This window comes from Suricata suricatta, chromosome 6, assembly GCF_006229205.1.
Source record: "Suricata suricatta isolate VVHF042 chromosome 6, meerkat_22Aug2017_6uvM2_HiC, whole genome shotgun sequence".
In the NCBI taxonomy this organism is placed as follows: domain Eukaryota; kingdom Metazoa; phylum Chordata; class Mammalia; order Carnivora; family Herpestidae; genus Suricata; species Suricata suricatta.
In genome coordinates, this window is record NC_043705.1 from 98,881,912 (window position 1) to 98,896,273 (window position 14,362).

At 49.6% G+C, this 14,362-nt stretch overlaps 1 protein-coding gene across 6 annotated transcripts in view; it reads left to right on the top strand.

Moving 5' to 3' along the window:
* The window catches only part of CCNJL (cyclin J like), a 114,648-nt gene that overhangs the window by 49,924 nt on the left and 50,362 nt on the right, over positions 1–14,362 (top strand). For 3 of the 6 annotated variants that reach the window (XM_029942915.1, XM_029942914.1, XM_029942916.1), the window contains 3 exons: positions 1,516–1,818; positions 3,360–3,519; positions 5,489–6,092. In XM_029942915.1, coding sequence (XP_029798775.1) covers positions 1,516–1,818; positions 3,360–3,519; positions 5,489–5,912 — 887 coding nt within the window. In that variant the 3' untranslated portion in view covers positions 5,913–6,092. Of the gene's footprint in view, positions 1–1,515; positions 1,819–3,359; positions 3,520–5,488; positions 6,093–6,531; positions 7,603–14,362 lie in introns of those variants that run through there. The other 3 variants (XR_003910206.1, XR_003910207.1, XR_003910208.1) reach the window with 3 other exon arrangements.

Below are 14,362 nucleotides of genomic sequence, written 5' to 3' on the forward strand. Positions count from 1 at the left end.
GGGTCTCGGAAGTCCACAGTGTCACCCTCGCCCCAGTTTCACTGAGATATAATTGACACATAACATTGTATTCATTTTCAAGTGTATAAAAATGATTTGATAAGTGTACCTGTTGACATCCATCACCTCACACAGTTACAAATGTTTTTCTAGTGATGGGAACTTTTAAGATCTCTCTTAGCAGCTGTCAGATATACAGCACAGCATTGTTAACTAGTCACCATGCTGCAGCCTACATCCCCAGGGCCAATTTATAGCCAGAAGTTTGTACCTTTTGACCCCCTTCACAAGTTCCCACCCTCCCTGCCTCTGGAAGCCACCAGTCAGCTCTTTGTACCTTTGAGTTTGTCTTTTTTCAATTCTGCATATAAGTGAGATCATACGGTTTTTGTCTTTCTCAGCCTGATTTATTTCACTTAGCATAATGCCCTCAAGGTTTATCCATGTTGTCAAAAATGGCAGGATTTCCTTCTTTGCATGGCTGAATATTATTCTGTTGTACATAAATACCACATTTTCTCTATCTGTTCATCTGTCAGTGGATACTTAGGTTGTTTCTCAGTCTTGCCTATTGTAATTAATGCTGCAGTGAACACAAGGGTACAGATAACTTCAAGATCATGTTCCCTTTCTGGCTTTCCTCCCTTTCCTGTCTTCTCCCACTTACCAGTCATTCCTAAACTTACTTCCTAAGCAAACTGTTTCAGAGGGAGTTCAAGCTAAAAAGCTATTGACAGAGTTTAAACCCAGTACTAAGCGGGCACCTGGGTGGCTCAGTTGGTTAAGCGTCTGACTTCAGCTCAGGTCATGATCTCACAGTTTGTGGGTTCGAGCCCCACGTCGGGCCCTGTGCTGACAGCTCAGACCCTGGAGCCTGCTTTGGATTCTGTGTCTCCCTCTCTCTCTGACCCTCCCCCACTCACACTGTGTCTCTCTCTCAAAAATAAATAAACATTAAAAATTTTTTAAATAAATAAACCCAGTGCTGAGAACAGTGGAGAGCCATTGAGGGGCTTTTCTACATGTCAGGGGGACAGGATCAAATTTTCAAGGGTATTCTGACTGTGGTTGTCTTGACACCCTGACCAGTCCTGAGATTGCATTAGTGAGGACCAAGCAGGAGTGGAGACAGGGCTCCTTATTCTCCAGGCCCTCCCTGTGGCCGCTAACTGCCGTGGAGTGCCTTCTCCGTTCCACGCACTGGCCTGAACATGTGGTGTGCATTTTCTCATTGTATCTGACAAAAGTCGAGAGGTTTAGGTTCCATTTTACAGTGAGGGAACTGAGGCACGGAAACGGTGAGACTCCTGTACATGATCACACAGCTGGAGGTGATGGCTTGGGGATTCAAGCCCAGGTTTGGCAGATCGAGAATGTGTGCCTTTAGTCACTCTGCAGTGGGGCCTTTTGGCTTTCTGTGCTCTGTGCCAGGGCTGTCCAGGCACCGTGAGGTAGGCCTTTGCTTCCTGGGTGCAGGCAAGGGCCATCTTCCAGTAACGTCTGCTTCTCCCGCAGGTAAATTCGAGGACAGGGAGGACCACGTGCCCAAGCTGGAGCAGATAAACAGTACGAGGGTCCTGAACAGCCAGAACTTCACCCTCACCAAAAAGGAGCTGCTGAGCACGGAGCTGCTGCTCCTGGAAGCCTTCAGCTGGAACCTGTGTGTGCCCACGCCCGCCCACTTTCTGGACTACTACCTCTCGGCCTCCGTCAGCCAGAAGGACGGGCACTGCCACAGTTGGCCCACCACCTGCCCCCGCAAGACCAAAGAGTGCCTCAAGGAGTATGCCCACTACTTCCTAGAGGTTACCCTGCAAGGTGCGGCCCCACACCAGGACCTGTTAGCCCCTTCCCCACCCGCACAGAGGCCGGGATCTGACAGGCATGTCCACCTGGGGAGTTCTTGCTGACCAGGGCTCATCCACCCAGATCACTGCCGCTTCACAGGGGATACACAAAGGAGGAGCTAGGATTCTCCCAGTGTCCTGCCAACACCATGTAAAAGAGCAATGAGGCCACCCTGCAAACTTACTGATCACCTGGTAGTTTTTCTTATGATAACCTGGCACATCCCAAGAGATCCAAATGGGACAGATTTGCAAGTAGGTCATTCCAGAAGAGCCATGATTGTATAGATAGGATAGGGGAGGGGGTATGTTTTAGTAATAACGTTTAGCAATAAAGTTGTCCTGTTTGGGAACCTCGTTTGAATCCTACTGCTCCCATTGACTTAAAATCTAGGTATTAGTTAAAATACCAGGTCAGAAATACTGTTGATACAATACCTGATAACCCACCACAAACCAAAACAGTCCCCAGTAACAATATAAACAATTAAATTGAGCACGTACCATGTACCAGGTACCTTATTTTAGTGCTTTGTGTATATTATGTCATTGAATTTCACAATGACTCCACATGAAAATCACTTCTGTTATTCCTGTTTTACAAATCCATTTCCTCAACTCATGCCCAAGAAGTGAAGTAACTTACCCAAGGCCACTGCTAAGGTTTGAACCTGAGGGATCTTACTCTGCGACTGACTGTGCCTATAACCATAATGCCAGGTGCTTGACTCACACTTTCACAGGCAAATGTGGAAATCATCAAAAATCATAAACAATGTAAGAGAGAAAGATAATGCACAGATAACCAGGACCATTCAGGAAAAGCGTGGAAATTTGAACAGTTTGCCTTTGTACATAAGTAGTGCCAGCTTCACCATGTTGCCAGATATCTTAGTAGGACATTAAGATTAATTTCATGATGTATACGTATACCAAGGGATCATGTTGTACACCTTAAGTATGTATAGTTTTTTTTTTAATTTGTCAATTATATGTCAGTAAAGCTGAGGGTGGGGAAAGATTCCTTAGTAAACTAAGTCAAGTTCTGGTTTTAGTTATCAATATCAAATGTTTGTGACCATTCATTCATTCAACAAATTTTTATTGAGTGCTCACTGGAGGCCAGGCTTTGTCATTGTTAATAAGTAACCTATAGTCATACCCCAAGAAAGAAGCCTTTCAAATGGTATGTCATTCACCCGTAATAGCCAAAGAAGAGACACATGTTTTGTGGGTTCTCTTTGCAGCCCCCTGGAACTTATGGGTGAAATTTTGAATACTCATTACTTGAGACTGACACCAGAAGTTCCAGACCAAGAGCCAAGGTGTTTAAGATTCAGGAATGGAACTTCACACTGTTTCTAATTTTTCATCTTGTGCACGTATGCAGCAATGAACAACCTTGAACCTAATCACTTGTCTGCCAGTTCTCGGAGGCACAGGCCAGGAAGGACAGCCACTGGGACTCCACAGTGAGGCTCTGTGAAGCCGACTTCTGTGATTCTCTTTCAGATCATATTTTCTACAAATTCCAGCCTTCTGTGGTGGCCGCAGCCTGTGTCGGGGCCTCCAGGATTTGCCTTCAGCTTTCTCCCTACTGGACCAAAGACCTACAAAGGATCTCAAATTACTCTCTGGAACATCTCAGCACATGCATTGAAATCCTGCTGGTGTAAGTTCCATCCCTAATCTTTCCTTGTTTCCAGAATAATCGAGGCACCTGCTCTTAAGACCCACCTCAGGAGATCTTTCAAAGTCAGAAGATTTGGGTAGTTCCCCCAACTAGTGTCTCACAGGAAGTGGGCCGTAGTGACTCCTGAGAGAATAAAGTTTACATAGTTGGTCCTTCCTATTTGGGGTAGCTTTGAGTTTGCAATTTTAAGCTCAAGGAGTTGGGGAGAAGAGAAGGTGATGTACACACCCTTCTGAGTGTCGGGGCTGTTTGATCTGAATCCCTGAGTATCCGTCAGTCTTACGGGTGATTACACCGAGAGACTTATGATAAGCTACTTTTACCAGATATGGCCACAAAGCTGACCTCTTAGCCACCTAAGCCCAGAGTGACTTAACATAAGAAACCATGGCCTCCTTGCAAGTGTCACTCGGAAACGTAGGGAGGACATGGTCAGTGTATCAGAGAAGGTGCATAGAGACAACACAGACCCAACACCATGAAACTGATATTGAAGGTGCAAGTCCTCAGCAGTGACCACAGGAGGAGACAGGACAGAGAAGCCCAGCCTGGCTGCTGCCTGTCCCTCTTCCACCCAGCATATGGCAGCATCTTCTGGATACTGGCCCTCCTGACAATGGGGCAGGCCCCTAGAGAGCTGCCTCTCAGCGTCCTGAGGTGGGAAGCTGTGCTAGTGTCTGCCTTTGTCTCTGCCCTGCTCCCTGGGCCTTGTTTTAAAATCTTTGCTTGTATGGGGCACCTGGGTGGCTCAGTCAGTTAAGCGTCCAACCTTGTCTCAGGTCATGACCTCACAGTCTGTGAGTTCGAGCCCCATACTGGGCTCTGTGCTGACAGCTAGGCATCTGGAGCCTGCTTTGGATTCTGTGTCTCCCTCTCTCTGTGTCCCTCCCTTGTTCACGCTCCATCTCACTCTGTCTCAAAAATAAATAAACATTAAAAAAAATTATTTTTAATAAAATAAAATCTTTCCTTGTAGAAGGTGCCCAGAACCAGAGCACATGGTCTAGTCTGAGTGCAGTTAAATGCCCCCAGATCCTTGGCCATCGGCCCTGCCTCATCACCTTAGTTATGGCTTCGAGTTGGCCCCCTTCTCAGATCTGTAGCCTCCATTTGCTCCTGTCTTACCTGAGCCTCTAATGGGTTTATTTCAAAAAGCTTTATGAGAAGCTTTTTTTTGTGATGGAAATAAACCTTTGGTTCTTTTTCCAGAAGGTGAAACTTAGGCCCCAGGGGCCATTTACTTGAGAACTGTTTGCAGGTGCCTTGAAGGCAGAGGTGCTCCTCTAAGTGCCAGAAGTCAGGGATGCAGTGATGAGCGAGAGCAGAGGGCCCCTCCCCCTGGGTGCAGTGATGAGTCAGAGCAGAGGGCCCCTCCCCCTGGATGCAGTGATGAGTCAGAGCAGAGGGCCCCTCCCCCTGGGTGCAGTGATGAGGGAGAGCAGAGGGCCTCTTACCCTGAATGCAGTGATGAGCGAGAGCAGAGGGCCCCTCCCCCTGGATGCAGTGATGAGTGAGAGCAGAGGGCCCCTCCCCCTGGGTGCAGTGATGAGAGAGAGCAGAGGGCCCCTCTCCTGGATATAGTGATTAGTGAAAGCAGAGGGCCCCTCCCCCTGGAGCTTGTGCTCTGTACAGGGACTAGGTGGTAGCCCAGAAGGTATTATCTGGGGGGTTGACTGCCGAGATGGGGCAGCACAAGGGCTTGGGGGACAGGCTAGTCTCTAGGGGTCAAAAGAGGTTTTCTGTAGGAAGCAAATCGTGGCATAGGTCTGAAGTGTGAGTTTAGTCAGAGAACAGGGGAGGCCGTGCTGCAGGCAGTGAGTGGGCTGGACGCCGCCCTGAGGTCACAGCGCACTGATCTCAAATCCCACTTAGCAAGAAGGGAGGGGCTCTCAGGTGTCTGCTGCCGTGGCCTTGGACCTCAAGTCTCACTCAGGTCCTTTCCTTTCAGAGCTTATGACAATGTCTTCAAGGACGCTGTTGCGGTCAAGAGCCAGGCCTTGGCAATGGTGCCCGGCACGCCCCCTGCCACCACCCAGGTGCTGTTCCAGCCACCCACCTACCCCACCCTGAGCCAGCCGACGACGCCAGCCCTGACACAGTTTCAGACCCCCGTGCAGGACCTATGCCTGGCCTATCGGGACTCGCTGCAGGCACACCGCTCTGGGAGCCTCTTCTCTGGGGGCTCTGGCTCCTCCCTCCATGCCCTGTACCCCACCCTCCAGCCCTTGGACGTGTGTCCGGTGTCCCTCCCCGCGCCCCTCAGCTTGCAGATGGCCATCGCAGCTGAGCCCAGGCACTGCCTCGCCACCACCTACGGAAGCAGCTACTTCAGTGGAAGCCACACGTTCCCCACGGGCTGTTTCGACAGATAGGACACCGTCTGGCCACACAGGGAGCCCTTGGAGACCCACCGGCAGAGGTGGAGGACACAGGTGAGGGAAGCTCAGCAGAGTAAGGCCATGGGGAGGCCATCCCCACAGCCTCATTGTTGCCCTTAAACAGGGTTCGTGTTCTTTTTAAATAAAGCTGACCCCCAGCAAAACAGTCCATGACATCCCTCTCCCAAGAGCGTTCCTCTGGAAAATGTCTTCCACTGTGTAGCTGGGCTGCGGGGGTGGCTCGGCCACTGTCCTCCGGAGGAGGGACCCCATCCAATGAGAAAGACCTGGTGAGAGGCCAGGAGACTGGAAACTGGATGCACACCACCAGTCCATGAGCATGTCTGGTTTTTAGCATCAAAGACTTCTTACTCCTCGCCAGTGGCAGCTACACTGAAAAAGAAGGGGACTGCCTGACGTGTCCTCAGGACCTCCAGCAGGTGCCACATTGGGTGCTCTTTCCCTGGCTCCATACAGAAGAGCCTGTGTGTGTGTGTGTGTGTATGTGTGTGTGTGTGTGTGTGCGCGCGCGCCTGAGCATCAGCCTTCCGAGGCACGGTGGGCGGCTGTCTTGCCTTTGTTTTTATACCTGAAACCTTATTTGGCCTTTTAGATATTTCACATGCTGCTGCTTCCTGAAGTGACCTAGCTTTCTGTTCGTGTTCAGCAAGATACCTTGTTTACATACTGCATCAGGGATTTTGCGATACTTGAAAATTCCTTAGGAGAGAAAAAAATGTTGATCGCCACACTGCCTGTCCCACGCAAGGGCTGTAGGTTTGGACCCAGCTTGTAACAACAAGCATGTGGCTGGGGAGAGCCGCTTCCCAGGCTGTCGGCTCAAGAAAATTCCCCGTCTCAGATGCTGTGTTCACCTGGAGAACTTCGACAGCCACCCAGAAGGAAAGGTGGTTGAAAGGTAGACAGAAGTTTACAGCCAACAACCCTCACCCCCCTCTACCGGGTGCAGCGGTGCGTGAGTTCAGCTCATAGGGAAGGCTGGCAATGTGGAATGTTTGCTTCATGCCAGCTGGAGTCGGGGAGCGGGGCACGGACGGAGGTGCACGTCACACATCCTGCCAGGCAAGCGACTGGTTGGATCGCAAGCCAGTGTTTGGGCACCTGCAGTAAGAGGACCCTCAGGAAGACTCGTAACCATGTGCAATATGTTCTTATTCTGATTTGCAGCTTGTGCTCGTTCTGTTTTTTTGGTGGTTCCGAGTCCGGGGGGACACTGCACCCATCAGAACTGGGAGGTGTGAAGAACCACGGAAACATTTTTTGTTTGTTTCGAGAAGAACCCATCTTGGTTTTCTTGGCTTATTGGCCAGTCAGTCCAGGAGACTGGCTCAGGGACTACCAGGAAGGCGGCCGTGTGCTGCCGAGTTGGATCCGAAGGGGAGCAGATGAAGGCTTCGTGCGGAAGCAGAGTAAGAAGAGGTGGCGCGAGTGAGGCGCCGCTGCCGCTGCGTCACGAGAGTGTGGGAAACTACACGTTTGTTTGTTGCTTTTCTCTTTTTCCTTTGCCAACCTCCTTCTATTTATGTGAGACTGGTTTGGGTGCCAAGTTACTGTGTCTGTCTGGCCTGGGACTGGGGCCTGTGAGGGGCCCCCAGTAGAGCCTCACAGCCAGCCCAGCACACCGAACAAGGTGTCCTGCAATAAAAGGATCCCCTACTCCTGCTCTCCGTTCTCTTCCTGGCCTTCTGCTCTCAGCCAGCCCCCTGGGTGTCTCTGCTCCCGCCCAGAGGCTGTGGGGGTGGGCTGCACGAGACGTTCCTGTGAGGCCGGGCCTTGCTGGGCACACCGCGGTAGGGGTGGAGCTTGACATCCATGCCCTACTGCTAGTGGTTAGGGTTCCCCAGAGAAACAGAACCCATCATATAGGTAGCCAGAGATAGTTATTTATTTTTTACTTTTTAATGTTTATTTATTTATTTTAGAGAGAGAATCCCAAGCAGGCTCCATACTGTCAATGCAGAGCTCAACGCAGGGCTCAAAACCTCGAATTGCGAGATCATGACCTGAGCCGAAATCAAGAGTTGGACACTTAACTGACTGAGCCACCCAGGCACCCCAGAGAGATTTACTTTAACTAATTGGCTCACACAGTGGGGCTGACAAGTTAGGAGTTTGTAGGGCAGGCCAGCAGGCTGGAAGTTCCAGTAAGAGTCAATGTTTCAGTTGAGTCCACATCTGTAGGGCAGGGACACTTGGGTGGCTCGGTTGGTTAAGCATCCGACTTCATCCCGGTCATGAGCCCATGTTTCGTGGGTTCGGGCCCCACATTGGGCTCTGTGCTGACAGGTTGGAGCCTGGAGCCTGCTTCAGATTCTGTGTCTCCCTCTCTCTCTGCTCTTCCCTTGCTTGCACTCTGTCTCTCTGTCTCCCAAAAATGAACGAATATTTTTTTAAAAATTCAGAATCTGTAGGGCAAGCCAGAAGCTCAGGATTTCTGTTACAGTCTCTGAGGCAGAATTCCATCTTAAGGAAACCTGTTTTTGCTGTTACAGCCTTCACCTGACTAGATGGGGCCCACCCACGTGGAGAGGAGTCTCCTTTACTTAAGGCCAGCTGATTGTTAAATATTAATCGCATCTACAGAAGGCCTTCACAGGAACATCTAGACTAGTGTCTGACTGAACTGCACCATAGCCTAGCCAAGCTACCACATAAGATTCACCACAACCACTTACCAGCTATCAGGAGGCAGTCGATTCCACTGTTCTGAGCCTTAGTCTTCTTACCTGCTAAAATGGGGGTCAGAACACTTGCCTCACAGGGTTCTCATGAGGATTAAGCAACATAACATACGTGAAAACCAAACATAAGGTCTACTTTAAGATGCACCATTATTTTATGGACCTGTGAGAGAATTCAAGAAAAACTTGCCAACTAAGCCATGACACAATGTTTAAGATACCGCTGATTAAATACTGCAGTCTGATTTCAAGAATGTTAAAATTTAAGAATACACATATCGTAGAATCGATGGAACAGGGCATCTGCTACTATGGAGAGTGTCAGACCCTTTCCTGACAGGGAAGAGAGCCCTGCCCTCTGCTCGCCCAGGATCCTGCAAGAGGACCATCCTGGGGACCTGGTGTCCATGTGGAGCTGAACGGGTCTCACCAGGCACCGGTGCCTGTAGTCAGGAAGGGGAGGCGTGGGGAGAGCTGCTCAGGGCATGAAGCTGACGTCCGGCCCCAGGGGGGTTTGGGAACCATGTGTGTGAGCAGGCAGGGCTGGCCCGGGGCAGTCCTCTCCATTGCCATGATCAAGCCAGGCAAGGCAGGAGGCTGGTCTAGGTGTTGGGGACTCAACAATAAAGTTCCTTAGCAAGAACACCCACTTTACTGTCCCTCTGCCTTTAGGCCTCAGTTTCTCCACCTCTTAATATAGGGATAATTGAGTTGATGGGTGGTTTTGAGCTCTAGACACCTAGCCGCAGAAGCCCAGGGCCCCTGCCTTCCTTCAACCAGAGGGATCGACTTGTGCCTCTCCCGCACATGGGCATTCTGGGTTAGAGTTCCTTCTTTCCTGCACTGGGGCCAGTAGTTCGGGAAGCTTGAAAAAGCTTGAAAAGCCCCTGGGTGACTCAGTCGGTTAAGTGTCCGACTCTTGATTTCGGCTCAGGTCATGATCTTCAGGGTTTGTGAGTTTGAGCTCTGCATCAGGCTTCGTGCTGACAGTGAGGAGCCCGCCTGGGATTCTCAAACTCCCTGCCTCTCTCCCTCTCTCTTTCTGCGCCTCCCCCACTCTGTCTCCCTGTCTCTCTCAAAATAAATAAACTTAAAAAACAAACCAAAGCATAGAGATGCCTTTAAAGGCTCTGCCAGGGCTGACATAGTTCAGTGCAGATTTTCAAACCTGAGCAAGCTGCAGACTGAGCTGGAGCGTTCTCCAAGAGCAGCAGGCCTGGGAGTCTGCATTTTTAGCTGGCTTCCTAGTGATGCAGATGCAAGCTTTCTTTGAAGTTCCAATAAAGGACTAAATGTGCAGGCCCTGGTTTCTGGGCCCGAAGGAGAGAATAAGGAAACCGCATTCCAGGCTGAATTTCTGCGCCACCTGAGTTTAAGACCTAGACTTTGTTCCAGATTTAGTTGTCTTGTCCTATTTAGTATTTCTGTGTGAAGGGTTTGGACATGCAGATCCATTTTCCTAGGAGAACCTGCTTCTTCCGGATTAGGGTTGGGGTCAATGTTCCACTGCCCTCTGGGTTCAAAGTCCGTCTCTCCCAAAGCCATCTGTTCTGTCATGTGAATGCTCTTCTCTGTTAATCCTTCAGTGATTCTCAGCAGGGCTCATTTTTGTCTCCTAGAGGACTTTTGGCAATGCATGGAGAAATATTTGGTTGTCCCCCCTGGGGTGGAGGGAGGCAGGCATACAGTGGATAGAGGCTAGGGATGCTGCTCAGCATGCCACAGCCCAGGACAGCCCCCACAATGAAGAACTGTCAAGCCCCAAACAACCGTACAAGGTTAAGAAACCTCAACTCCCGTGCCACCCCCCAGCGAGGTCTCTGTAATAGCCTTAGTCACTCATTACTCTTCCTTTTCTTCATTGCTGTTAAAGCCATTTGAAATGACCTTTTTCGTTTGTGAACATGGTGTGAGGGCTGTGGCCTAAGCTACCTTCCCCCCAATAGACTATAAAGAATATTACCACCTGGTGATGGTCACAGTAATCACAGCATCTGGCATTTACTGAGCGCTTACAGTGTATAAAGTACTATGCTAAAGCATTTGCTCATATTTTTGATAACCATCTTAGTAACCCTACAGGGTAGGAACTGTTATTGTCTGTACTTTACAGATCAGAGGATGGGGGCACAGGGAGGTTATTTGCCCGAGGACAGCAGTGGGGAAGGAAGGAGCCGCAATTCAGACCCAGGCAGTTCCGAATCTGCCCTGCCGCCTTGTAGTAGTACCTCAGTCAAGGGTTTCGAATGGGTGAAAGGCTCTGTGACTGTCCCTGCGGACCGTTTCACTCAGCTGGTGGGGAAGACATGACAGAATAATGAATGTGGAGTCACACAAGAGTTGCCAGGCGTCCGTGCTCCTGATGTCCCGGGTGGCAGGCATTCTCAGTGTGCTCACATGCAGGCAGAAATATAGAAACATAGCTTCTTGCACATCTGCCACAAGCTAATGTGATTTATGTCTCCATCTGTCTGTCCCCAGCAGGCTCTGATCTGGGAGGAGTTCCCTGACCCCCATCTGTGAAGGTGGAGATCTGAGACCAGGCTGGGGGCTTCCCCAGAGCACCCCCCCCTCCGGGAGGGAACCTGCCTCTGGCAATCCCTGGCCCTAAGTGCTTAGGAAACAATCTGACAGCCCTCATTCACCTCTTTTTCTGTTCCTCAGGGAAGACATTTGTGACTTTAATTTTAGCAGAAAGGCCATAGCATTTTGCAGGAGTCTCGAGTCCAGATGCTCACTGGGACCAAGCAGGTAAAATAGTGAAGCCAGCTGGGTGACCGAGACAGCGTGACGTGGTGGGTACTGTGTTGACACCAGTGTCTCCCTGGAGGATATGACTCCTACTCAGCTCTGGTCAATTACTAACCTTTCAAGGGTGTAACTCCACATTGCAGAACTTTCAGATTTCCAGAGACACTGGAAACCTGTGCTTTCTAGGAAACATATTAATTTCTCATTGAATTTAAAAATTAAATTTAAAAAATTATTAACACAATAGAAGACCAATAGTTAGAATAGTTCTTGGGCTGGAAGCATGCGACTTCTGGCATATAGACCAGAACACTGGGCCTCAGAGATGGAAGGTATGGGTGGGTCTACTCTTCGCTAGGTGGCCTTGGGAAAAGCCACCTCTCCAGTCTGAACTTCTGCCTCCTCATTTATAAGGTGGGAAGGCTATCAGCTTGGGCTATGCTACTGGTTTATGATAACAAAACATGGACTATATGGTATCATTATTCAAGAGTGAGTTCTATGAAAAAGAATGTGAATAAGTGGGCCTCTCCCTTTGGGGACTCAGGTGAGTCTCTGAGCTTCATGTCTTCCGACCAAGCTCTAGCTTCTAAGGAAGAACTCAGGATTCTGCTGGGCCAGCTCCAACCAGTGTTTCAGGCTGCTGCCCTTGCCAGAGACACAGCGGACAGGATGCACAAGAAGGCATGCCTTCTGCAAAATGGGAGGACTGGGACTGGAATGGCCAGTTTCCAAAGTCCTGTCTGGCAAGGGAGCACTTCACAGTGGCAGTTCTCCAGGTCTGGGGTGCGGCCTGGGCTGTCCTCTTAACAGGACCTCAGGAGGTGCTCATGCACGGCCAAGTTTGCACACTTCTCCCTGCTGTAAATGCTCTGAACCCCGTTTGTGCCCATTCTCCCAGTAGGACCACTGGGAAAGGCCCTTAATAACTGTTTGCTGAGCACTTACTATGCTCCAGGACCTGTATTTAACACTTTCCTCATGCTCTGTTACTCCCCCTATTCTTTTTTTGTCCTCACAACACCACCAAGAGCTAGTATCCTCACCATTTTCCGAAAGGGAATACTGGGGCTGAAGTAGGCTCAGGGTCTCAATATGGGTGTTAAGAATGGGTTTCAAATTTAGAAATGCCTGAGGGGCCCATGTGGCCTCCAATGCCATGTCACCGCTAGATGACACACACAGCCACAAAAGCCCAATCACTCAAGATGTCTCTGTCCACCCCTTGCCCCAACCCACAACATAAACTTAACAGTTTCGTGTTCTCAGCGCAGCAGGTGGGTAGTGGAGCGCCACCTAGTGGTGGAGTTTAAAGATGCTTTCGAGGGGCTCCTGGGTGGTTCAGTTGGTTAAGCATTCATCTCCGGCTCAGGTCATGATCTTGCTGTGAGTTTGAGCCCCGCACCGGGCTCTGTGTGACAGATCAGAGCCTGGAGCCTGCTTCAGATTCTATGTCTCCCTCTTTCTCTGGCCCTTCCTCGCTCTCACTGTCTGTCTCTCTCTCAAAGATAAATCAACTTTAAAAAAATTAAAAGAATGGAAAACAATTTGACAATAAACTATTTTAAAAAAATAAAATAAAGTAATATATTATACAATTAAAAAAATTAAAAGATGCTTTTGAAAGCTCCTGCCCCCCCAGATAAACTTGGTGGAGAGAGACAGTTGCCCTCACAGAGTTAAAGAGATGACTCCCAAGAGTCAGGATGCGGGTCATCCCTGGGGTAAAGGGCACTGGAACTGAGGCCTGTGGAGGAGGAAGTCACTATAGCATCTCGAACAATGCAGAAAAGTGACGGAGGCTTCTCTTTTTGGAAGCCAGTGAATGTGGGTTTTTACACTTTATCCTTACAACTCCCCTGTGAAGGAAGGGGAGATATTATGGGCCCATTTTACACAGACAAGGTGAGACACGTAAACCCAGCAGTTTGCCCACATGTCTTGAGTTAGTGAAGGAGGCACTTGGTTGAGGATGACGGTGGTGATGACAGAGGCGATGGTGGGCATGGTGGCAGTAGCTAATATTTAGTGTTTTTGTAGCATGACATGACAGCTCTATGAGGTGAGTACAATTATTATTCCCATTTTCAGGTGAGGAAACAGACTCAGAGGAATGGATGACTTAGCCCGAGGCGACACAGTTTCTAGGTAGTAAAAGAAGGATTCAGACCCTGGCCATGTGTCTCCAGCACTAAAGATCTTAACCAATATCCCTCCTGCTGGCCGAGGAAGCCTTCCTGCAAGATGCCAGCATAACAGATGCTTTGCTCCAGCTCACCTTACTCCAGCTGCACTCAGCAGCTCACACGCCCGACCCCACGTCATTCTCAGACACTGCTGCTCTGCTGTGTGACCTTGGGCAAATGGCTTCCCCTCTCTGAGTCTCCTCCATTTCCCTATCTGTGAACTACAGAGTTTAAACTAGTTGGGCTCTGAGGTCCTGCAGTTCTAAGTCTGTGGATGTATAATAACACTGCCTTAAGAATTTCTCCCCTGCTAACAATTGAATTTGTCCTTGAATCAGTTGCCAAACTAAAGACAATCTCTCTCCTCCCCCTCCTCCTCCTCCTCCTTCTCCCTGCCTCCCTCTCTCCCTGCCCCCTTCTTTTCTCTTCTATCCTCTCTCCTCACCTCTCCCTTCCCTCCTCCTCTCACTTTCTCTCAGTCTCTCAATTTTCAGCCTAATTATGGCTAACTCTCTGTTATTTAGAGACTTATTACCCAAGCTCATTATGAGTAATTATTCAGTCTGGAGGGGAAACAGCAACACGCTAGTTTAATTTAATGCTTACCTAGTTCACTTAATTAGCAATAAGTCTTGGCAAAACGATGGAATGCAAGGGGTCCTGGCTTGGGGGGGGGGGGGGCGGTGAGTGCTGTTCTTGGGAAGATAAACAAGTTTCAGGGCAGAATGTGGGAGGAGGCGAGAGGGAGCTGCCAGTAAGCCAAGCCATGCGATCTGTCTAGGCCGAGGATGCCCCGTGACAGTGA